The sequence below is a fragment of the Diabrotica undecimpunctata genome, chromosome 10 (genome assembly GCF_040954645.1).
Source record: "Diabrotica undecimpunctata isolate CICGRU chromosome 10, icDiaUnde3, whole genome shotgun sequence".
Lineage (NCBI taxonomy): Eukaryota > Metazoa > Arthropoda > Insecta > Coleoptera > Chrysomelidae > Diabrotica > Diabrotica undecimpunctata.
Window position 1 is genome coordinate 79,553,432 of NC_092812.1, and position 25,212 is coordinate 79,578,643.

The following is a 25,212-nucleotide window of genomic DNA, read 5'->3' on the forward strand; positions in this document are numbered from 1 at the left end:
TCCATCATCATGGATGCACATGTTTGAAGCCACTAAATATATGGGTAAAAACCCTTTAAATATTGTTTGATTAACTTTGACTTACATTTTTGATAATTAAAAACTATGATGTTTAAGTTACAAAAGGAATTGATTACATGGCAACGTAAGACTCCACTGGGGTTGCTAGTCGTTAGACGAAGTGTATGTCAGTACTTGTTGTGAGGAGAGTTGCTATCAACAGAACAAAAGAATAGATAACCTAAATATAGTATCCACAAGACAGCCAATATACTAGCCGGCAGACTCTGCAAAAATTCCAGATATTCTCGATTTTGCTGTGGTGAAAGGAATAAACGTAAATTACAGAACAGAAAAAAGCTGCATATTACACAACAATAAAACAAATTGAAGTTATTTTAGATATCAATTAAACGAATCAAGGATGTTGTCTATTTCCGACCTTATTTAAAATATATATTCAATCATCGCTAGAGAAGTTTTCCCGCCTCTACTACGTGCCGTATCCATTTTTTTCTTGGTCTGCCTCTTTTTCTTTTTCCGATGTTTTTTGCTTCATAAATTTTTCTTGTTATTCTATTGGATTGCATCCTCATCAGATGCCCATACCAGTTCATTTGTCTCTTTGCTATTTTGTTCATTATCGGTTCCTAGTTGGCCATTCTCCTAATAGTCTCGTTGCTTAATCTATCCCATTTTGTCTTTCCAACTATCCTTCTTAGATGTCTCATCTCCATTGCGTTTATCCTGCTCTTATGTTTTTCCAGAATTGTCCAGTTTTCACTTGCATAGAGCACAGTCGGTATCACTATTGTGTTATATATTTTTATTCTTGTTTCTCGTGCAAGTTCTCTTTTTCCTATTATTGGGGCTAACGCATAATATAACTTGTTTGATTTCTTTGCTCTATTTGTTATTTCCCAGTCTATTTTTCCATAATTAGTTACTATACTTCCCAGGTATTCGTAAGTTGTTACTATTTCCAATTCTGAGTTTTTACATTTTATCTTTATTTGATTACCTTCCTTATCTCCTTTGCCGCTGATTATCATTATCTTACTTTTTTCCTCGTTTATCTCCATTTTAAGTTCTTCTATTTGCTCTACCCATATATCCATTAGTTTCTGCATTTTATTCTCGGAATCTGCTGTTAGTACTATGTCGTCTGCATACATTAAGGAATCTATTGTTACCGGTTGTAATATACGGTAACCTATTATTGTCTGTAGTTGATTAGTTCTGTCTCTAGTGTTTCTTATCAATTCGTTCATTACTATTATGAATAGCAAATGCTTCCGATCTTTCCCCTGTTATTTGTACCCTTCCTTTTACCTCTTTGTAAGTACTTTCTATAATTTTTATCAATGCATTAGGTACGTTTATTTTAGTCAAGCATTTCCCTATAATATGTCTTTCTATCGTGTCAAATGCTGCTCTTAGGTCTATGAATGCTAATACTAGTTTTTTCCCCGTATCTATGCTTTTTTCTATTAGGTTTCTAATGATATATATGTTGCCATTTGTCTGTCTGTCTACGTAAAACTTTTGATATAAAAAGTACTTGACAAGACGAGGCTATTTGTTTAAAAACGAGCCCTATATCACTTATGGTTACACCGCAAATGTATGCCAACTTTGACCTTCAATATCTCGGCAACCATGAAGCCGAATGTATCTTTTTTTTAAAGAAGCGTCTTTTAATGTTCTTTAAGTGTATACATTTTGAAATTGAAATGTTTAAAGCTCGTAAAGTTATTCAATTTGTTTATAAGCCTAATATATATAAAAAATGTTTAAAACTTTAAAAAAAATTCTAGGCTCTCCTAGTAAACCGATTTGAATTTTACAAAAAGCGTTTGAAAGTTTGAGCCTTTCTTTATGTGTAAAAAAATTTGCAACTATCTGAGGGCCTTATTTAGGGCCTGCCATAAATTTAAAAATTTGCGGTTTTTTTCCAGTAGGCTGGATTGCAAAATTATTATGCAAAACCTATCCGACCGATCTTAACAAAATTAAGCACACATTTTAAACATATTAAAAGGTTTTTCTAGGCGGAATATGGAGTTTGTAAGTCAAGTTTAGAAAGTCGAAAACATTTAAAGGATTAACTTCATTTTTTTGTACTTTTTTTCCAATTATTGCTATTTTTTCAACAATAAACATTAAATTTTCAATTTCTAGCTAACGAAGTATTGTGTAAAATTGAATAACCAAACTTTTAACTTCCTATAATTTTTTCTCTAGGATCAATATTTTCCGAATTATAAACGAAGATAGGAGCAAAAAGATGAGAAATTTTCAATTGTTTTTAGATTTTGTTAAAAAAAAAATTTAGCACAGAATTTGCGACTGGCGCATATCGTGATTATCGATATTGGGCACATCCTGAAGGGATTCCAGCAAAAAAATAGCTTCCTATGGAAAATGTCCAATCCAAAACAGATCCCGCCTTGACTACAAGGAAACATAAGATATGGAAAGAAAACTCACTGCACTTGAAAACAGACTAAGTAAATAAGGTAAAGAATAAAGAAAAAATAACATATTTATTAACCCTAGAAAGGTGGACTATTATTTACTGACAGTTATGGTGGACTATCGTAATTTTTACGACATCTAACAAAAAATTGAAAAAAAAATACAAATATAATTATAAACACTTTTATTACAATAAATTAGAAAAAATGTAAGTATTAGTAAGTGGTACACATATAAATAAAGTCGATGTACACTACTCGTTTGCACACATTGTACATATATTACCTCGGTGTTCGCCACATATAGCGTGATGGCATTGGTTGCAATATGTGGTAGTCATGCGCCTCTTTTTACTCGGACAATGGAAACATGCCTTGCGTTTCTTTTTTTCAGGTAACGGACGTTCAACTTCTTCGGAAATTTTGAGGACATCTTTAATATTTTGCTTAAGATTTCGACGTAAAGTTGGAATACACAATCGTTCTCTCAGCCAGGGTTCGGCGAGATGACGAGCCAATTCAACCATATATTCGTATCTGGATAAAACTGTTCTGTTTGCTTTTAATGTGTTTGTGGTGTAAATAACATACGAGTTAATACTTGCAATATTTATCATATTATAGAAGATACACAAAGGCCATCTCCTCGTTTTACGACCCGCATTCATATTCGAACACATTTGATCAAATGTATCCACTCCGCCTTTTGTTCCATTATAATCAGTTATTATAGTGGGTTTGCCATTTATTTTGGAAACATCAGCACCTTCGTGAAGTGTTGAAAGAAGTAAAACTACCTTATTTTTCTTTGGCATATATGATACCAATGTCTTTCTTTTATCAAAACAAAACATAGATGTATTGGGGACTCTGTTCTTTACATTTAACAATTCCTGTGGAATTTCTCTTTTATTTTTGCGAAGAGTTCCGATAATTGTCAGTTTGTACTGATCTTTTAATAACTCCTCTGCTAAGCTAACTGATGTAAACCAGTTGTCCATGGTAATATTTCTGTTACTACCATGAACTGATTTTGTAAGTTCCTTTACAAAATATGTACCCAACGGCAAACCATTTGTATTGGTTTTCTTGCCTAAATAAGGAATAGCATCGATCATATATTTCGAAGAGCTGTCACACATCATTACGATTTTGGGACCATACGAATTAGGTTTATCAGGTAAATACATTCGAAAAGGGCAACGTCCTCGAAATCCTACTAACTGTTCATCAATAGTCAAATAGGATGAAGGTGTATATGATTCTCTGCAGGTGGTAATAAAAATGTCCCATATTTCGCGTATATGCGCAAAAGGATCATCTTGCTGCCTTTCTTTTCGTGTTTCTTTTTCATCAAACCTAAGACAGTTTATGAGATATTTAAAACGCTGACCACTCATGCAAGCCTGATAAAATTTTCCTGATATATTACTGTCAAACATATATTTCACAGATAGATGACTGTCTTTATTTGCTGCAGACATTATCAAAATTGCCAATAAAGCTTGTAGCTCATTTTTACTCATGTCAGAAATATTAGGACGACTGGCATATTTTTTAGATTGTCTTGTAATTTCAGTATTTGAGTGTAACAGAGTACGACATAATATATCCTCTGAAAAAAAATGTAAGAAATATTCTTCAACTTTTGTGTAGTTTTTGGCATTTCCTTTGGGACCAGCTATAAAATGAATAATATTTCTAGCTGCCGTTCTTTTTGACAATGAAGGTATTTTGTTTGACCACTTATGCCCGTTTTTACCTTTTAGAGCCTTTCCCGGATTTACAATAAACTGAGAAACAGTGGAGTTCTCACCTGATGTTCCAGGTACTTCTTCTGTAGATTTTTCGCTTTCCACCACTATTGCTTTTATATCTGCATCCATTAAATTTACAGATGAACTGGATACACTGGATGGCTGGAAAATTTTGTAATTATCACTATTTTTAGAGTCATCTTCTTCATCTGAATCGTCCGATTCAAACTCCAAAGCATCTTCTTCTAACTCCCAGTCACTTCCACTATCTTCAAAAGGTTCCTGCTCACTATCTTCACCATTCATTATACGCTGTATTTCATCGTTTATTTCACTTGCCGTTAAAGGTTTTCGTGATGACATAGTGCTACAATTAAATAAAATAATATTTACTACAAATATAAAAAAGAATTAGATAATGACTTACCAAAAACGTCACCGGCGTCCAAATAAACTTGAGAGAAAAAAACTAACGTAGAAGGTGGACTTTCGTAAAATTGACGACGTGCCCTCAAAAAATCTAATACATAAATACAGTAGTGGAGAAACGCACTCACCGCCTGTTAAATCAAGACTAAAGAAACAGCTACTGAGAAGTGTATGGGCAGAGGTTACGCGACTGCACCCGAACTGCGGCGAAAACCGAGGAGCGTCGTCAAATTTACGATAGTCCACCTTTCTAGGGTTAAAGAAGAGATGGGAATATGTGAAGAGAAAATGTAAAACAGAAAGTAGAGAATTTCATTCTCAGAAGATTTAAAACCAAGGTGGTTGCTCTGGATGCCGAGAATCGATAAGGAATAACATCGCAGGAAAGAGATAGATAAAGGGATCTAAGATAAATAGCTAAGCAATAAAAGCAAATAAGAAACTTGGTATTTGTAGGTTATGAAAAACTAACCACAAAGAACAAAATATACATTTGGAAGATATAGAAAATTATCATAAAAAAAGGAACAGCTGAGGTTATTGAAAAGAGAATATCGCAAATATATTTAAAACTAAGGCTTGCTATAATTACACAAGAGGCTGAAAAGTGAGTTCCTATTTTTTTGTTCTTATATTGCCGTCAGTATACCTACCAATTGATTACCTAATACTAGAAATTGATATCTGTATATTGTGTCGGTATATTGATTGCCGAAAATTATGCCAATTGCTTTAAAATTTAATCGCTGTACTCCACCGAAGCTATATATCATAATTTGTTGATTTATTGGGGACCTCAGTTGGCCCAGTTCCAACGTTAACAAAATCTAAGGCCACGAGTTTGCCTTATTAAGGAAGCATACGCTGTTTGCAATTGCCATTCATGAACATGTACAGTGGATATTTATCTTGGAAACAAACTACTCAATTGTTTGATTAATGAGTTAAATAGAAGACCTGAAAATGTATCGCTCGCTATACGTATTGTACAAATTTATACAATGCAGAAGGCTTTACACATTTTTCGTTTATCCTGTAAACGTTGCTTGGAATAAATTCATTCACCTATTTACCATTTTCTTGCGACTTTAATTTATTCGTAACATTGTTGGTTTATTTGAAATAATGAAAATTGTTTTTTTATAATCGATGATATTATAATTTTGTAATCCAATTTCTATATTGTTTTTGAAACTTTTGTTTTCTCTCGCATCCCAAACGTTAACGTATTTTATCATGTAAGTCTCCTTAGTAAAACCTTCACATTTCTACAAGAATATGTGATATCGATAACACTGGTAAACACACAGTGTGCTGCTGCAAATATTTTTACTGTTGGATCTACGTTGTGTAATTTGGGTCTTCTGAATCCAAAAATGTCACCAGATTTGCTCCATCAGATCGTTTTCAGAAACTACGACAACAGATCACATTTCTAACATATAGGGTAATTTAACGCAGCACTACCTACATATATGTAGTACTGCTACGCATCAAATAAACAAAACACGAATAAGAAGTAAGATATTTATTGTACGACAATATACTTACAAAAATCATCACACATATCTGCCAAAAAAATTTAAGTTTTCATCTAACCTAACCAGCATCGCAGCACAAATCTGTTATTTTGCGTCGCCTAAAACTTTTTTTTTCTTTTAAAGGCTTTAAAATGACGGTTCCTTTGAAGATTCCAGCAGTAACCCACCATCATGTGAGTGTTTTATCTCCCCTGATATCTGTGTTTTACATCGTTTTAATATCTTGGTGGAAGCGTTCCCCTTGTTCCTTATTAAGGTCACCAAGATTTTCTGGGAAACGGTCTAATTGGCTGTAGAGGTAATGAATTTTAATGCTTATATGACAACCGTGTTTGTTAAAATTGTTGATCATTTCTTCCCCTATATCCCGGTAATTTTCCGATTTATTGTTTCCAAGAAAATTTTCCACAACTTTCACAAAAGAGTACCATGCATTACATTCTGTTATATCTGTTATAAGTTCTCGTATCTGAGACCCATAAAATATTCCGGCTTTCAATTTTTCTTTACTAAGTGCAGGGAATTTGCTGGAACAGTATTCAAAACAAGGACGGTTCTGGTCTAGGGCCTTTACAGAATTCTTAACTACGTTAGCTTCACCTTGAACTAAAGCATCTCTAGAACGCGGTTTACTTCTGCTCCTTAGCCTTGCTATCCCAAAGATACAGGAAAAAAGGATATTTTGTATAGCCACCTTATTGTCTCAGGAGAAAGTTTACCTGACATCTTAAAATCAACACAAATCGCCCACTGATGTTGATTATACTTCTATATTTGTTGCCGTTATGTAGAAGACCACACTTTAAACTTCATTTGGAACTGTCGATAAAAAGACGCCAGTGATCTGGTGTATACTCCGATACACCCATTTTTTCTAACATTCCTTTAATATTATTACACAAAACTATATCATCTTCCTGAGATAAAAAAGCAAAAGATTTTTTGACATTATCCTCGGTAACGTAGGTAGACTGCTAAATATTGGAATGGGTATCTGCTCAAGCTGATACAGAATTGGTCTTAAACTTGAACTTGGTTCAGAAATGCCCTTTATATTTACAAAACAGAAATAGCAATCGTCAAAATGATTTTTTGGTTCCCTCCATACCATTGGAACACCAAACTTTAAACATTTTCGTTGTCCTTTCGTCCACTGTCGCAAGTTTTTAAGACAAGTTGTTTTGCACATTACATGTTACACTAAAATAGGCTTAATATGCTCTTTTTATAAAATCACAAACTGGTTTCCTACTTTCCTTTATAATGTACTCGCCACATTATGTAGCAAAAAACGTCCGGGTTATTCACACAACAACGCCTGCTGCCTGCGTGTAGAAGCCATGGTTTCCAGTTGTCAAAAACAAACTCTTGCAACCAAACTTAAGTTTAAACTAAATTTTACAATGGAATTTAGTCGACTTTATACAAATTTATTAAGGCCATTTCAGAGAAAATACTATTTACTTACGCACAACTACTTTAATTAGAAGTCATTAATATGCATTTGTCTTAGAATTTGTTGTTTGTATAGTGGTGGAATATACAGTACTGTAAGAATATTTATTTAAGTATTTAATGATTATGTTATATCTCGAAAACTAGAGCTGATACAAAGAAAACGTTTGTATTTTTGGAATCAGCAGAGATTAATTAACCAAAATCAGTTGATTTTTCTCAGCAGCAAGACAATTTTTTTTGTTGGGCTGTGAGTCAAGGCTATTAATGATTCTTTTCATGTTGTCGAATTTTAAGAGTGACGTGGTATATTAAAATACTTCAAAAAAATTTATGTATCTGGTTCAATTTTGGAGACAGAAAACTAGCTCGTGGATTGGAGAAAGTGGAATATTATTATAACGTATAAAAAAGAGATTAAAAAAACTGATAATAAAAGAGCGGCTATCTGACTTAATACCGCATATAAAATATTGAGAGGAAGGCTAGAGACACACACACCGAAAACACGTAGGGGTAATATCCACAAAATTTAAAACAAAGAAATACTATGAATATGATATAGAATAGCAACTACTATTCAGTCTACAGTTTATATGGTGTATAATATATAAACTAAAAGTAACAACAGTAACAATATTTTGTATCAACAAAAATTATGGTCGTTTTAATAGGTTTATTGCCCGCCAAAACATAAAATACAGTCAGATTTGTACACAAATTTTTGAACTTCTGCATGGGTATCAAGATTAATCACCACTAATGAAGAGATCTCGCAAAATCCTACAGACAACTGAACGGTAAAGTAGTATCGACTGGAAAGTCAACCTATTGGCCAACGGATCAGAATAAAATTCCTAACCTAATTGACTTTTTTATAACTAGGAATATTGCCTCTAATTTCTTGAGCGCTGAGGAGGCCGGGAATATGAATTCGGACCATTCTCCCATTTTTTCACACTTAGTGACGAAATAATATGAAAAGAGACCTCCCCACAGTGATAAATGTAAGGAAAAATTGACGGAACTTAGAAATGAACTAGAAGACTCAGTTAACCTTTTGGTTCCTCTGAAAACTAAAAATCAGTTAGATGCTGAAGATAAATTGCTTACCAAACAGATTTAGCAAGCAGTATGCAACAGTACTATGTAACCAGCGTTCGTTGTTTTTTAAAAATCTCTGACAGAGAGATACTTCTGTTTGAAGTATTTTAATCAGGTTTACCATTCAGTCAAATTGCCCCCAAAAACCTTTAAATGTAGTAAATGTAATAGTCAACTTCATAATTGCTGATTTTACTTCGACAGAAATTGTTTCAGTAGTCAGTCGTCCATAGAAAATGGTCCAGGGGCATTGATAATTGGACAAAATTCTTCTTAATATCACATTGTGCTGTTAGTTTTGTAGGGAAGAAAGACAAAACTAAAAAGCAAATCTTGCTCGGTACTCTTTTAGTTCACGTGCTTGATAGTAATAGACTACAAGCCCATGGGAGATTTTTAATGGATCATTTTACACAAATCACATATAAAACAATACTTCAATATGTGATAACAACTTTAGAAACTATGCCATCAATTCTTAGCGGTACAGGTTAGTCATAGGTAAGATAAACTTACCAAGGGAGGGGGGGAGACTTTTTACATATTTGTACAGCATTTATAACTTAGGTAGGTAATACAAAAATAATGACCTGTACAAAAATATTCGTAGAGAGCACGTTCGGAAAACTTTTTCCCCATTTTCGGCATTTTGACGCAGTATGGAGTTCATACACAAAGTTTCGGATCGGTATATAGATTAATTTTTTTGCAGCGCCGTACATTTCAGCAAGAATAGAAGTGATGCTTTCTATCAATCTATCAATTTAGTGTTGCTTCTATTCCATTGACTTTGCCAAACATCGTGCAATTTTGCTTTTAATTAGGGTTTCAAATCTACACCGTTAGATGTTCCACTAAAGTGGCTGTACTGGTTACTGCGGATCTAGCTAGACTATCTGCCTTTTCGTTACTTATTCCAATGTGTGACGCTATCCAGAGGAATTCTACTGCCAAATTGTTTTGGTATATACGGTATAAAATTAGTCTAATCTGCTGTAATGTTAAATGAGAGGGATAAACGTGAGAAATTGATGAAGGATAGCTAAGTGAATCAGATATTATAAGAGATTTGGTAAGTTTTTTTCTAGAAAAAGTTAGTGCCTTAATTATGGCAAATAGTTCTCTTGTTAAAATACCTTTTTTAGGAGACAATTTAAACATGGAATATTCATGTGATGTCAAAAAGCACGCTCCTACTCTATTTATGGTCTGAGAAGCGTCCGTGTATATAAGGTGGTAATTTTTGTATCGTGTGACAATTTAGAGAAAGTGAGTTAAACAAAAAGTTGGGAATTACGTTATTTTTGTCATGTGCAGTAAGTTTACTTACTGGTAGGATAATTTATTTCACAGGTAGGATAAATAGGAGGTAGTTCAATGAAAATCAAATAAGTATTTATTAGCTCATTTATAGAAAGGTTCAGGACCCCTATTTATTTTTGATACACTTTCTGCAATCTGTTAGCCAGTGCATGATGGAGTGATGGATTTTTAGGTTTTGATTTTATGGTCGAGACATACGACAGAGTTAAGTATTTTCTTCTTAGGTTTAAGGGTTGCTCTTCAGCTTCACATAGTACACTGTCCACAATACTGGTGAAATATGCCCCAAGAGCAAGTCTAACGGCTGAACTCTGAAGAGTATCCAAAGTTGTGAGCAATGTTTAAAGTTCTAAGTTTAAAATAGCGCTACGCTTAGATTCGAGCTCTGTGGAATTTCATTTTCCTGTAATTTAGATTCAGACAAATGGTCATTGATTCGAATTTGGAAATATCGTTTCTGTAGAAAGTTTGCAATAAAAGCAAACATGTTACCGTAAATTTTTCAATTGTGGAGTGTAGTTAGAATATCATACATCAAATTATCTAATATTGATCTATTTTTACTAAATCTTCTTTTTTTTTTATTTATTTAAGCTGTAACCACCAGGGTTATTAGCGACCTAAAAAATATAATACAGGTAAAGTTAGAAAAAATTAAGACTTCTAAGGATCTAAGGATCCTAAGGCTTCCTTTATATTATTTGGGATAGTGTGCTTCTTTCTTGCTGCTTCATATGTTTTGCACTGAGTTAGTATATGCTTCACGGAGAGTGTAACTTGACAATTTTTACACATTGGCGACACAGTTTGCGTAAAGAGGTATTTATGTGTAAAGTTACTGTGTCCTAGTCGCAACCGTTATTCTCACTTGGTCGTGTCTATTCGCTGTGGGTTGGAGCCACGGTTTCACTAATTGTTTGATTTCCTTGAGTTTATTTTGTGATGCACTACACTTATTTTGCCACGCACTTAACACTTTATATTTTATTTCTGACTTGAAGTCATCTGAAAAAACCTCATTAATAAGAATGGAGTCCTGGCTGAAGGATGCTAAGCGGGCTATTTCATCTGCTTCTTCATTTCCTTGTATACCTGAATGAGATGGAACAAACACGAAGTCAACAGTGATCTTATTATTATTTAAAATCTATATTTCTGATTTAATATGTGAGGCAATTGGATTATTGGTATATAAACGTTTGATAGTGTGAAGTGAGCTTAGTGAATCGGTTATTATGAGAGACGGGGACTGTTTATACTCTTTTATGTGGATAAGTGCTAACAACATAAGTAATATTGCAAACAACTCTGCAGTGTATGACAAAGTAAAGGGATTAAATTTAAATTTTAAGGATGTATTGGGTGTGAGGATGGCTGCACCAACATCGTCTGAAGATTTGGATGCATCAGTGTATATCTTATAGTGATTTTTATAAGTTTCCGTTTCTATTAAGAATGATTGTTTGATCAGGTCTGTTATAGGCTCACGTTTTTTATATATAATAAGGTTAGTATTAATCTTGGGAATTGGTATTAACCAAGGTGAAGAAGTTAGGAAATTTGTTGGGAGAATTTCAGGAAATTTAAGATGTAGGTCATGAAGGTTTCTTCTAACTCTTTCGTAAAATGGTGGATCTAGTCTTGTTGTAGAGAAAGTGTCTTGAAATCGATCTGTGAACGTATTGGTATAAGTAGGGTGTTCTTTATTACTAGCTATTTTAACAGCATATGAGAGAGAAAGGTATCTGCATCGTAAACTTAGGGGTGGTTCTCCTGTTAAGCATTGTAAACTTTCAACTGGTGTCGTTCGAAACGCACCTGTAGCTATTCGTAGAGCTGTGTTTTAAACAGTTTCTAAGGTTTTCAATACTGATACTTTGCTTGATGAATAAACTATCGCACCATAGTCGAGTTTGGATCTAACTAAAGATTTATATAAATGTAATAGTGTATTTTGATCTGCTCCCCACTTTTTGCTGGTAAATCCACTTTGTTCGGGTAAAATAAGATGTTTATGTAAAATATACCACATAAGTCGATTGGCAATGACCTTTTCTAGCAACTTACACATTGCATTCGTGAGAGAGATTGATCTATATTTCTAGTTATATAAATTTAGGTTTACAAGGTTTATATATTCGAACTATAATTGACGAGTGTCATATTTGTAGGAATACCTTATTTATCCATATAAGTAAAATCGAAAAGTTGCAATAATAGTTTTTATGCTACTAGTGGTAGTTTCTGTAGAAAAAGCATAGGTATGTAATCTGGTCCTGGACTAGTATTGATGAGGTGTCATTGATTAATAATATTATTTTATTTTTTTCAAATCGTTTCTTATTTAAAAATTCTATTGAATAGCTTTCATTACTGGAAGCAGTACCCAATCTATTGCTAAATCCGAACTTACATATTATAATTATAATTATAGTATTATAATATTATAAATACTGTCGATGAAAAATGTTTTGTAATTCATAATATTAATTATGCATTAAAACTTACCCACTGTGACATCTCATGGGTATCAGCGTTTCGGTGATGGTAGTTGAGAATAAGGATGGTAGAAACGACAGATGATGCTACCATAAACATAATGCAATTAAAATATGTTCCAAGCAGTGGTACGGCATCCGATGTAGCAGGCATAGTTTCAGCCACCATGTTCAAAAATACTGTAAGAGAGAGTAGAATAGTGACTCCGAGTGAGAGCTTTTCTCCCGAATCCGGAGGCAAAGTAAAACCAAGAACTGCCATGGATGCTATTAAAACGCAAGGTACTATAAGGTTGAAGAAGTAGTAAAGTGTGCGCCTTCGGATCAGAATGAAGAATGTTATGTCGATATATGGCTCGGGGCAACATTTGTAGTAGATTTCGTTTCTTTTTCCTGGTACCCCTGAAACAAAAACACCAGATTAGATCTTCCTATTATATGTTTCCATTCTTCAAATTCAATCTAGCCAAATTTGTTATAATACAATTAATATTTGCATTTACGCATGAGACATGGTTTATTGTTATCATCTACTAAATCTATTTATTGTAATCTGTTTCTAAAAATAAAAAAAACATCAATCAAGTTTAGCACGTAATTAACACAGGGGAAATCCGTCCAGTGACAAAAATCTTTTGAGATAAATTTCCAATACATATAAATATTTGAAATATAAATTTGAAATATAAATTGAAACACTTCACAAATAGCATAGTTAAAATGCACACACAGTTAAATATAAAATAGTACAATATACGTTTATGTATTTAAAGGTATAGTAAGGCCTAAGGCGTCACGGCGATTTAGTCTTCTCTCCTCGTTCGCTTAAGTAGGTCTTGAGCAAGCGTATTTGGATGGTTCAGTAGTCTATTTTTGTCAGTGCCACTAAGTGAGAGAACGCTGGGTTTAATGTTTTGGATCTGAAGGTTTTAATGTATAACCAAATTGGGCACATACCACGGTGCATTGGTAATATGTCTCAAAACTTTACATTGGAAATGCTGAAGTTTCAGTAAATGAGAATTAGATGCTGTACTCCATATCTGTATACCGTAAGTCCAAACTGACTTTAGAATACATTTACGCAGTAATAATTTATTATTTAGACTTAATTTAGATTTTTGGTTCTTGAACTAATATATTTTCCTGTATATTAATCCTAGTTGTAGTTGCTTTGTCCAGATGTTCTTTCCCCAATTTAGTCGGCTGTCAAAATGTACTCTTAAGTATTTACCATCACTTTTTTTTTGGTATTTTGGTATTGTTTACACGTCAGTTAGTACACTCTTCCTACGTAAAGTAAATGATATATGAGCTGATTTGTTGCTACTTACTTTAACTTGCCACAGTTTTAACCATTTCTCCAGATCATTTAAATGAATTTGTAAATTTTGGCATGCTCTAACAGTAACACAGCTAGAAGCCATTATTACAGTATCTTCTGCGTAGGTTGCAATTGTGCTGTTTACTTTTGCGCTGATATCTGCCGTATGGAGTAAGGTATAAAGTTGGTTCCAATATACTACCCTTAGGTACTCCCGGTAGAATTGGAGATATGTTTGATACTGCTTCATTTTATCTGACCTGGAAGTATCGATTGATGAGATAATGAGCTTTTATTTTTGATAGAACCCATCATGCCATACTTTATCAAATATTTGTTAGACATTCAAAAAGACTGCAGTGCAATATCCTTTCTTTTCAATTGCATATCTTGCTACTTTGGCAACCCTATGTACCTGCTCAACTGTTCCATATTGTTGCCTGAACCCAAACTGATAAACCAGTATTAACTTTTGTCTGTCGATTATAGACTTCATTCTTTGAAGGAGTTCAAATATCTTAGAGATAATGGGAAGCAAACTGATTGGACAAAAGGATGATAAATCGTCTAGATTTTTATTTGGTTTCGGTATTAAAATAATTTCTGCCATTTTCCATTGAAACGGAAAATAAATTACAAACTTTAGTATAGCGTTAAATATTTATTTATTTATTTATTTATTTCAATGGTAGAACCAATTACAATAAAATACAACAAATACTAAAAAGTAAACATCATGTACAATAAATATCAAAACAATAACAAAGAAACAATTAAACAGTAAAAATTTGTACATTAAAACAGTATATCAAATCGCAAAAGTTAAAAAAATATATCACATATTTAGATTAATAATTAGATTCCTAAGTTGCCTTTTGAAAAGATTATTGTTTGGACAGAATGGATCCAATAGGAGGAGGTCATTAAAAGAGCTGAGCATTCTTGACAAGGGAAAATGACGAGCATAATCAGTCCTATGAAAAGGAATAAAAAAGAGTGCAGTGTGTCGAGTTTTATGTATTACGTTTAAGTGTACATTGGCTAAAAACGGGGGACAATTAACAACCTTGTTTACAATTTTAAACAAAAATAACATATCAGCTCTCAACCTGCGGTTCTTCAATGTAGCAATGTTAAATTGAGACATTATTATAGAGTAATCTATGAAATAATTTTTAGAATTTCTTATATTAATATGTGCTTTAAAAGTTAAAGATTTAAGAAAATTCCTTTGAACGCTCTCCAATTCACCAATGCAGACTTGATGAAATGGGGACCAAACAACAGAGCAGTATTCAAGACCTAAGCGTACCAGAGAGCAATACAATAATTTAAATATAATAGGTGAGAGATCATGACTGTTACGATAAATAAAACCAAGATTACAAAATCCTGTTTCCTTAATTTTAAGAAAATGGCTTCTAAATGTCAATGCACAATCCAATATACCCAAATCTCGAATCTCAGTAACCGAATCCAAGAGTACATCATTAAGAACATATCTATTAGCTATTAGATTATTTATACGACCAAATGAACTACAAGAACAATACAAATATGTACATAACCAACCGAAATCTGTCTTTAGGTAAATTTTTGCAGATTTTTCCCGATATTAAATTTTACCCTGCTTTTAAATATTGGGATTTTTTAGTAAATTTTAATTTCATTTTGATATTTTCTGTAGGAGGTGACAACTGGTAGGGTGCATCTAAGTTCTCATGAATGAATTCTTGTTCCATTGAGATAGTTCTGTAGTGAGGTTGAAAATCTAGGCTGAGATGATTAGCGAATGCTTGTGCTTTATCGGTATCGGCCTTGACCCAATCACTATCCTTCTTTCTAATGGGACCATCATGCTTAATCTGATGTTTAAGTTTCTTAGAGAGTTTTCAAATAGAGTAATTTGTGTCATCCGTCGCGGTGAGATTTTTAAGAAATTTATTTATGCCTTAATCTGTGTATACGTGTCGTTCTCTTTTAAGAAAGCGAGTAGCTCTATTCAGTTGAGTGTTGTCCTCAGGAGATCTGGAAGTTTTCCACTGTTTTCTTAGATTTCGTTGATTAAGAGTTTTATATAATATGGATATGGTGAATAATTATCATTATGTTTTATGATTTGAAAATGTCGGGTATTTATTTGTATTATATACATGTTCCATCACATTAATAAATATGGGAGAATGGTCCGAAGAAAGATCAACGAAAGGTTTAATATTTAAAAAGTTATTATTAATTCTGTTTACGATAGCAAGGTCGATGAGATCGGGTATTTTATTTCTATCTGTAGACAAGTAAGTTGGTTGTCCAGTAAAAATTGGAGTCAAATTATTGTCATTTAAACTTTTAATAAGTTTTCTTCCGTATGTTGTTAATAATCTTGAACCCCATCTTATATGTTTTGCATTACGGTCACCTGATACAATGAAGTGATGACCAAGCCCATTGAAATATCTAGAAAAATGGTCCTCTTTAATTAGTATTTTACCAGTAGGACAATATGCAACTGACATCGTTATGTATCCCTTGCTGAGTGCTACAGATATCGAGGTTGCCTAAATATTGATTTTACATACTTTATTTCATGATGTTTTATGTTACTTCTAATGATTAATGCAGTTCCACCATGACCTTTTCCCATTGGGTGTGGTGTGACATAGGTGCAGAAATTTGGCATACTAAAATGGCTCTTGTTTGTCATATCAGCTTCATAGACCGTCGAGATTATTTAATTTAATAAATGCCTTAATCTCCCCACTATGGTTTTTAAGACCGTTTGCGTTCCAATATCCAATTTTAATTTTAGGGTTGAACAATTCATTTAAAAAGTTAAAGTCAAAGTTAAATTTTGATAGCATCGTTATGAGAAGATCTAACATTTTATCTATTCTCTCCATAAGTTTTTGGACCATAGTGTACAAAAATATAAATATAAAACAAAAATAGTGTACAACAATATATGTTATATACTAATATAAATACAGATGAAAAAAAGTAAATCATCTTAGTAAGTTAAAGCTTTTGTTCTCGCAAATTATAGTTTTAAAGTTCCCTAATAAATTTATTAGGAAGAGTACAACGAGGGCATCAAGATTAATGGCGTACCAATAAGTAATTTTTCGATATGCAGATGATACTGTTATACTGGCCGATAACATCGAAAATTTACAGATGGTGCTAAATAGAGTAAATACAACTGGCAACCAATTTGGACTGAAGATCAATAGAAAGAAAACTAAATTTATGGTGATTAGTAAAAAGAACATTTAACATATCGACCTGAATATTGAAGCCGAACGTATTGAAAGAGTACACCGATTTAAATATCTGGGATATACAGTAAATGATAAGTGGCACGTGGGACACAGACGTAGAGATTAAGATCCGAATTGAAATAGCAAGATCCAAATTCATCAAAATGAGAAAGCTCTTAAGCAACCGCCACCTAAGCGTTAACCTCCGATGGCGCGCCACGAAATGCTACGTACTCTCTACACTACTTTACGGAGTTGAAGGGTGGACGTTAACAGCAGCAACTATAAAGAAGTTAGCGGCTCTAGAAATGTGGCTGTATCGACGCATATTGAAAATACCTTGGACAGACAGAGTGACCAACACAGAGGTATTGAGACGAATGGTTAAAGAGGTGGAATTGTTAACAACTGTTAAAAGGAGGAAAGCGTCATACCTGGGCCATGTGTTCCGTAATGATAAGTACAGTCTGCTACAGCTTATCGTGGAAGGCAAGATTGAAGGCGGAAGAGGTCTGGACAGAAAGAAGAAATTCTGGCTGAAAAACTTGAGAGAATGGTTTCAAATACCAGAAGCTGCGAACATAATACATGCGGCACAAAACAGAGAAACCTATCGTTTGATGGTCGCCAAACTTCGGTAGAAGACGGCACATAAAGAAGAAAGAAGAATAAATTTATATGTCCAATCAGATACTAAGGTCTGGTTATTATTAAATTTTATTTTTGAGTTTTCAAAGTATTTTAATTGTAGTATCTCTAATATAGTATATTTCACGAATTAGCGATTACTTTGGAGTAGGTATAAAAGCTTTGATTTAAACGGTCCGCTGTACTAATAAAGTTAATAGTAAATTCTCCCAATGTATAAGATAAGCAAAAATACAGTTTTAATTGATAACGTATTTTATATTCAGTAAGAGAAATACACAATTATTAGTACAGAAATAGAAGAAATTACAAATTCCATTGTTTCTAAATTGTGATGAACATAGTTTCCTTATTTATTTATCCTTTTGGAAAAATGTTAAAAATTTTAATAATAAAAATATACCATCATACATCATACTTGTACGACTTACAAGTTCAAGCTTCTTGATGAATGATCTAATCTTATCAATAATAATAAAGTTAGTTGTACGTTTGCCTTGTAAACCCACATTCAAATCGTATAGTCAGGTAAATATATCACTGAGATATGCTAATTGGAACAACCAAATTTCGTCAGTAAACTTGTTGTTCAGAACATAATTTTTTTTAGCTAGTAATATTTTAACTTTGGAACGAAACAATTCAGATCGCACTTTTCTTTTAAAACCTACCTAACCTTTGTCGTAAATACTTTTCATTTCGGAACACAAAAGCCGAAATACTCTTGAATTTAAAGCTTCTGACTTAATCAATGTTACTGCTTTAACAGCGTTGTTCGGGACTTGCCTTAAAACATCTGGCATATCTGTAGCTGCCAAAGCTTGTTTGTGTATACTACAGTGAATAAAGACACATTCCGGTGCGACTGCTTTAATTATTGTTACAACGCCTGCATGTTTTCCTGTCATTGCACGTGCATCATCTGAACCCACGCACGTCAGCCAATCCGAACCATATTTCGTAACAAAATCATTCACTTTATTAAATATTTAGACTAATGTTGTCGTACAAGGAAGAGACTCGCAAAATAAGAATTCTTCTTTTATTTCATTTCCGAAAATAGCTACAATAGACCATCAACTGGGCGAAATTAAAATTGTTACATCGGAACTTTCGTCCAGTTTCAAGGTGAAAAAATACTGTACTTTATTTGTTCTATGATGGTTTCCTTAACGTCATTGACCATTTTAAGTATTCTAGGGCTAACTGTACTATCAGAAATTGAAACGGGCTTAGATTGTTTGGCTGCATTTTCCCCAATACACAATTAACGATGTCTTTTGCAGCTGGTAAAATCTTTACACAGTTGTATGGGGTTTTCTATACTTGGAAATACATCTCTACTTCACTATTTACCATTTTTCTGTTTTTTAAAACTGACTTGAGTTTTATTTCACTAATACTTTGAAATACTGGTCATATTTTCCAAATTGTATCAGTGCTTCCTTTCATGTATCACACATATTTATGTACGGATTCAACTGGCCGCAAAGGGCCTCCAAATATTATGTACTTGATTTATATCTAAAATACCTCTTGTCATTTTCGCTGTCAATACACAAACAAACTCTTTCCAATCACAAGTACTACTATGACAAACTTATTAAGGTAGTACCAAAGTAAGGTAGCATATTCATAAGAGCATAGCATAACAGACTTCTTTTTGTATCATTAATAATTATTTTAGAATAACATTTAAACCGTGAACACCTAAAAGGAACATAAATGTTTCACTTATCATTTTACAAATTAATATTTGTAACGTACTTGCAATTTGGACCCAGTTGTACTTGTGCTTTTTCTATACCCTTATAAATAACATGCTTTTGCCCTTTTACTCTTGCCTGTTTTATCTCCCTACTTCTCAGCACCTTCCTTTTCTTTTTAAATGGCAGATTTTGACTTGAACCTTGTCGTTCGAGTTCATTGTTAGTTGTATTTATTATAAAACTCTTTTGACTAAATTGGTGTATGGCGTTTACTTAAAAAATCACACAATTTGACTATTCAAAGTAATGTTGACCTATAAAAACCTACTGACATCCAAGCGATAAAGTTGAGCGCAAAAACACCAATAGTCATTGACAACTATGGTTGCAGGTTTCTTTTGCACTATATTGCGCTTGACATATGGGATTTATGCAGAATCTCCTATATTTTTGTCGCTTATATCTTGGACTACTGTGATTTTATTGGAATTTTCTTATGCAAAGAACGTAGGTAATTATTCTTTCAATCCATAGATGGCGTAAGTTCATTTCCGAAAAAACTGACATTTGGGGTTTTTGCAGAGAACGCCTTAATTGGTTTTCGTACTTCTTAGGCTGTAAACTAGAGTTGACCATTGGCTGTCGAGTTTCTGCCGTTAATTCAAAGCAATGGGAAATTCGTAAAATATACTTTGAAATACTGGCCATATTTTCCAAATTGTATCAGTGCTTCCTTTCATGTTTCAGCTCATTTTTTCTACTATTTTAGCCTTGAGTAAACTTTTTTTCTTATCTTTTAACAACCATAATTTAATTTTTTGTTGTCCTATCCTATATTTTACTTTTGGTTTGCTTTTTACTTCAATATCTACCACAAGTAATTTATATTGTTGGCTTACAGTCTTACTGACTGTTTTCTTGTAGACCTTACATTCAACTAATGTTGGGGTATTCAAATCTGAAAGGAGGAGGGCCTTACACGGTGTTTAAACGCCGCATTTAGATTTACCTTAGTTCCTTATATGGTTCACTTTTAATAAAGTTTTAAGCAACTAATGACATAGAGCATCTAAAATAGCACAAAGAAAAAACTGAGATTTACACAACAATTTGGATACCAAGAATCTGAAGACATATAGTCAATTTTTCTATTAGAAAGAAAAAGATACAACAAATGATTTTACAAGCTGTGATTTAAAAATTGTTACCAACTTTAACTCGATAGCCGAAGGATAGTAGTTTTAAAATTATCAGAAAATTCATTCCCAAGAATTTTCTTTCAATCGAGTTGTAAAGTTTCTTCCTGAGATGGATGGTTTAATATTGTTAGATCGAGAGTGGAAAAGACAAAAAAGAAAAGGATCTTTCGAAATAAATTTAGTATCTAGTGGTTGACGACAGTCACTTATTGGATCAAAAGTTTATTTCTTAGTTCAAATATAGAAATATTTTATTTTGTGTATTAGATATATGTACTTGAAGTCGGTAATATTTGATGAAAATATGTTTTATATTTAATACAGAAGACTAAAAGCTATTATTTTTATTTATAAACCTACTCCTAAGCAGATCTTAAGCTGGCTAAAATGTTAAAAAATTCGTCATGTACAAGTTGTTTTGTAGTTAGTATTTGTTGTTCTCATGACCCCTTTTAAAGCATCGCAAAAAGAAAAATAAGTCGTATAATTGAAATATCCGCTAACTTCACACGCAACATGTTTTCAGTAAAAGCAAAAAAGTGTGTCTATTATTTCCCAGTACATGTCTAAATGAATTGTAATTATTCCAGTTTGGGATGTAATTCTAAATTATTTATACCTCTAATTCGCGTAATTTGATTAACAAAACAAAAGATAGGCATTGATTTATATCTAAAAAAATGGATTTACCGGGTTTTGAAACTAACAAGTGAATTTAGCGAATTTTGGATATAACTACAGGAGAATTTAGTGACTTTTGTTACGAATTATTTTTTTGCTCATATACAGGATGTCTAAATGTAAAAAAAGTCAGTTAGATTTAGTGAGACTAATAGTTTTATTTGAATCACAAAATTAATATATACAAAACTATATTAAAAAAAAATAATAACAACAAATCAATTCACTCCTCGTTACTTGTTACTGTTTCATTAACCCATTAGCACTCAGTGGCAACTTTGGTTGCCAGTAACTTTCAACACCCATAAAATCTCATTTGTATTGTTGTGGCCTATTTTTAGGTGGTATATAATTTTTAGCCTGTCCACATGTATTTATAACCTACAACTTTGCTTGTTAGCTAGTTAGGTGCTCGCTAGTATTTATTTCAATATCAGAGTTTTGCAGCAATCAAACTTAGTCCTAACCAATGTAAGCATTTTTTAGTTAATATATAATACTTTGTGTTCAATTCATTTTAAACAAAAGAGTTATTATACATACTGATCTAAGAAAATTAACTGTTCATTTTTTTTATTTACGCTGTAACCACAAGGGTTATTGTAGACTTCGGAAATATGCATATTGCATATTTTGCATATTGTGCATATTTTATGCAAATATTTCATATTTTGGCATATTTGTATAAAAGTTTGCATAAAGTGCATAAAAGTTCAGATTTTTATACTGTATTTGAAAATTTTTAAACATACCAATTTATTTCAATTCTTGTATAAAATTTTGTAGTCATTTTAATCAAGAAATGATCTAAGTACGTAATCTCTACAGGTACAAAACATTTACAATTTCAAAGAAGATCAATTTAAGTAGCCCTCAACATTCTTAGAAAGTCTCGGTCACTGAGGCATTCCGTTATTGGATAATCGCTAAGGGTTCGCTCATTTGCATTTTATGATCTAATCCCCAAATTTATCTACAATTTATTGTATCTTAACAGCAGGTAAACGGCTAATAGTTTTGTTCCTAATTTAGGGATTTTCCAAAATCTCCCAGTTTATTGAATTAGGTACCTAAACATTTCTAATTTGATGCTCAGATTTGTAAATCATTTTTGTTTTGATATTCAAAGCGTAAACACTCGTTGTGCGTAACAAAAAGGAAGATTGTGATTTTATAATAATGCCTAAAACAACCAGTGCTTCAACTTGGATTAAACCTTATAAAGAGCTGTCTATGGATATGGGAAAAATCTACTGTTCAGTCTGTGGCAAAATTGTAAGTATCTAATATTTTCTATTAAATATCTAATATTTCATACATACAGGGTGTTTCCAAATGACACTTACAACGTTTGACTGTAGATACTTCTCGAAAAATTGAACAAAACGATATAGTTAATGAGGGGTCAAACTTATTTACTTTTCGAGATACAGGGTGTTAAAATTAAAAAAAATTAAATTCTTTTAGTTAATAACAACAATAACTTTAAAACCAATAAACGTCTTTACTTGAAATTTAGTACTCGTAGGTTGTTTTTAAATGAAAAATAGCTTCCTTTAGTGAGAAAAAATTGTCCATGGTACAATACAATGGTGTGTATTTAGAAAAATTTTTCACCTTTACTTTTTTTATGAAGTCAGCTATTCTAAAACACAATTATTTTTATTGTAATTGAATTAACAAAAAAAAAACTTTTGTTGAATTTTAAAATAAGTTATATGATGTACTAATGGTTAGTAACAAAAACTAATTTGTGGATTAATACTGCATTTAAAACACTTAGCGATTGTTTTTTTTCCAAACCAGTTATTTGATTAACCAAAAACACCTTGTATATTTTTATATTTTAAAGGTTGGGTTAAAATAAAGGTTTTTATTTTTATTTATAGATAGCATGTGAGAAGAAATTTCAGATAGACCAACATGTGAGAACTGCTTCACACATTGCAAAAAAAGGAGAAATAGGAGGAAAACATCAAACTTCAATGGCTAAATGTTTCCAATCTACTTCAAAAAAATTAGATGAGCAAGAAACTTTTAATAAGGACTTGTGTCGCGCATTAGTGTCTGCAAACATACCGCTTTCAAAATTAGCAAATGTAAATTTTAGTTCGTTTCTAAAATAATATTGCAAACTTAATGTTCCAAGTGATCGGTCTCTAAGAAGAAATAATGTGAACGGGCTATACTCGTCGGTGTTAATTAATATTAAGGAAGAAATTGCAGATAATTATTTTTACATATCTGTAGACGAAACCACTGATTCCTCAGGAAAGTATATTGCTCATTTATTGATTGGTGTTCTTAAAGAAGATACCTTACCAAAATCTCATCTTATTTCATGCCAGCAACTTGAGAAAACAAATGCTTTAACAATTTCGCGTTTTATACAAGAAACATTAGCAACTTTTTTTCTTCCGACAACTATTCCTTCTAATAAATTACTGCTTATTTTATCGGATGCTGCTCCTTATATGGTGAAAGCAGGACAAAATTTAAAAATATTTTTCCCAGATTTAATACATGTTACTTGTGTAGCGCATGGATTAAACAGAGTTGCAGAGGAAATACGAAAAAAGTTTCCTCTTGTAAATACCATGATATCCAGTGTCAAAAAAGTATTTCTTAAATCTCCTATAAGAATTCAACTTTATAAAGAAATGCTACCTAACATTCCTCTTCCACCACAACCTATTTTAACGCGATGGGGAACATGGTTAGAAGAAGCTAATTTTTATGCATATCATTTTGTTAAAATAAAGAACATAATTGATACGTTAACAGATGAAAGTTCCCAATCTCTTTTGGATTCTAAACAAACTTTTCAGAGTAACTTGCTTCAACAAGAACTTTCATTTATAAAATCAAATTTTAGTTTTGTTCAAAAAACAATTACTCAGTTAGAATCACCAAAACTGTCATTGTTCGAAAGTACAGCATTAATAAAAGAATTTGCGTCATGTTGTCGGAACGTTAGAGGTAATATTGGAAAAGATATTTTAAAAAAATTTGAAGCTACTATGGAAAAAAATAAAGGTTACCATATTCTTTCTGAAGTAGTCAGTGTTCTAGCTGGAAATATTTCGGAAACAATTAATTTAGAACCAAATGTTTTGGTTAGTTTGAAAAATGCTCCCGTTACATCAGTTGATGTTGAACGAAGTTTTTCCATATATAAATATATGTACTCAGACAGAAGCCACAAGTTTTTGTTAGAAAATTTTGAACACCACTTGGTCATTTATTGTTACCATAATTCTAAATAAGTTTATTCATACTTAAAAATGATGTAGTTACTTAAAATAAATGTAAATCTTAATGAATAGTAGGAAATATTTAGTTATGTACACTTTTTTTTTAAATAAAATTGTTACTATTTTACGATTTTTTTATTTATTTGTATGCATATTTTGTAAAATATTTGCATATTTTCGGGTAAACACGTGCATATTTATGCGCATATTTTCTACATTTTTATTTGCATATTTGCCGAAGTCTAGTTATTAGCGACCTAAAAAAATATAATACAGGTAAAGTTAGAAAAAATTACAATAATTGATACAGTCTTGAGTCTTTAAGATAACTTATTGTGTTTTTAATGTTCATGTTTTTTCCTAAGGCTTCCTTTATATTATTTGGGATAGTGTACTTCTTTCTTGCTGCTTCATATGTTTTGCACTAAGTTAGTATATATTTCACGGAGAGTGTTACTTCCTGAATGTGATCTTATTATTATTTGGAATCTTCATTTCTGATTCGATATGTGAGGCAATTGGATTATTACGATTGGATACAAAATCAAAACAAGACAGC

The 25,212-nt window shown here is 32.3% G+C and overlaps 1 protein-coding gene across 1 annotated transcript in view; it reads right to left on the reverse strand.

The window, feature by feature from the left end:
- Positions 1-25,212, reverse strand: part of nAChRalpha7 (nicotinic Acetylcholine Receptor alpha7) — a 530,333-nt gene that overhangs the window by 62,329 nt on the left and 442,792 nt on the right. The window contains exon 7 of the mRNA XM_072546893.1: positions 12,595-12,986. Coding sequence (XP_072402994.1) covers positions 12,595-12,986 — 392 coding nt within the window. The remainder of the gene's footprint in view (positions 1-12,594; positions 12,987-25,212) is intronic.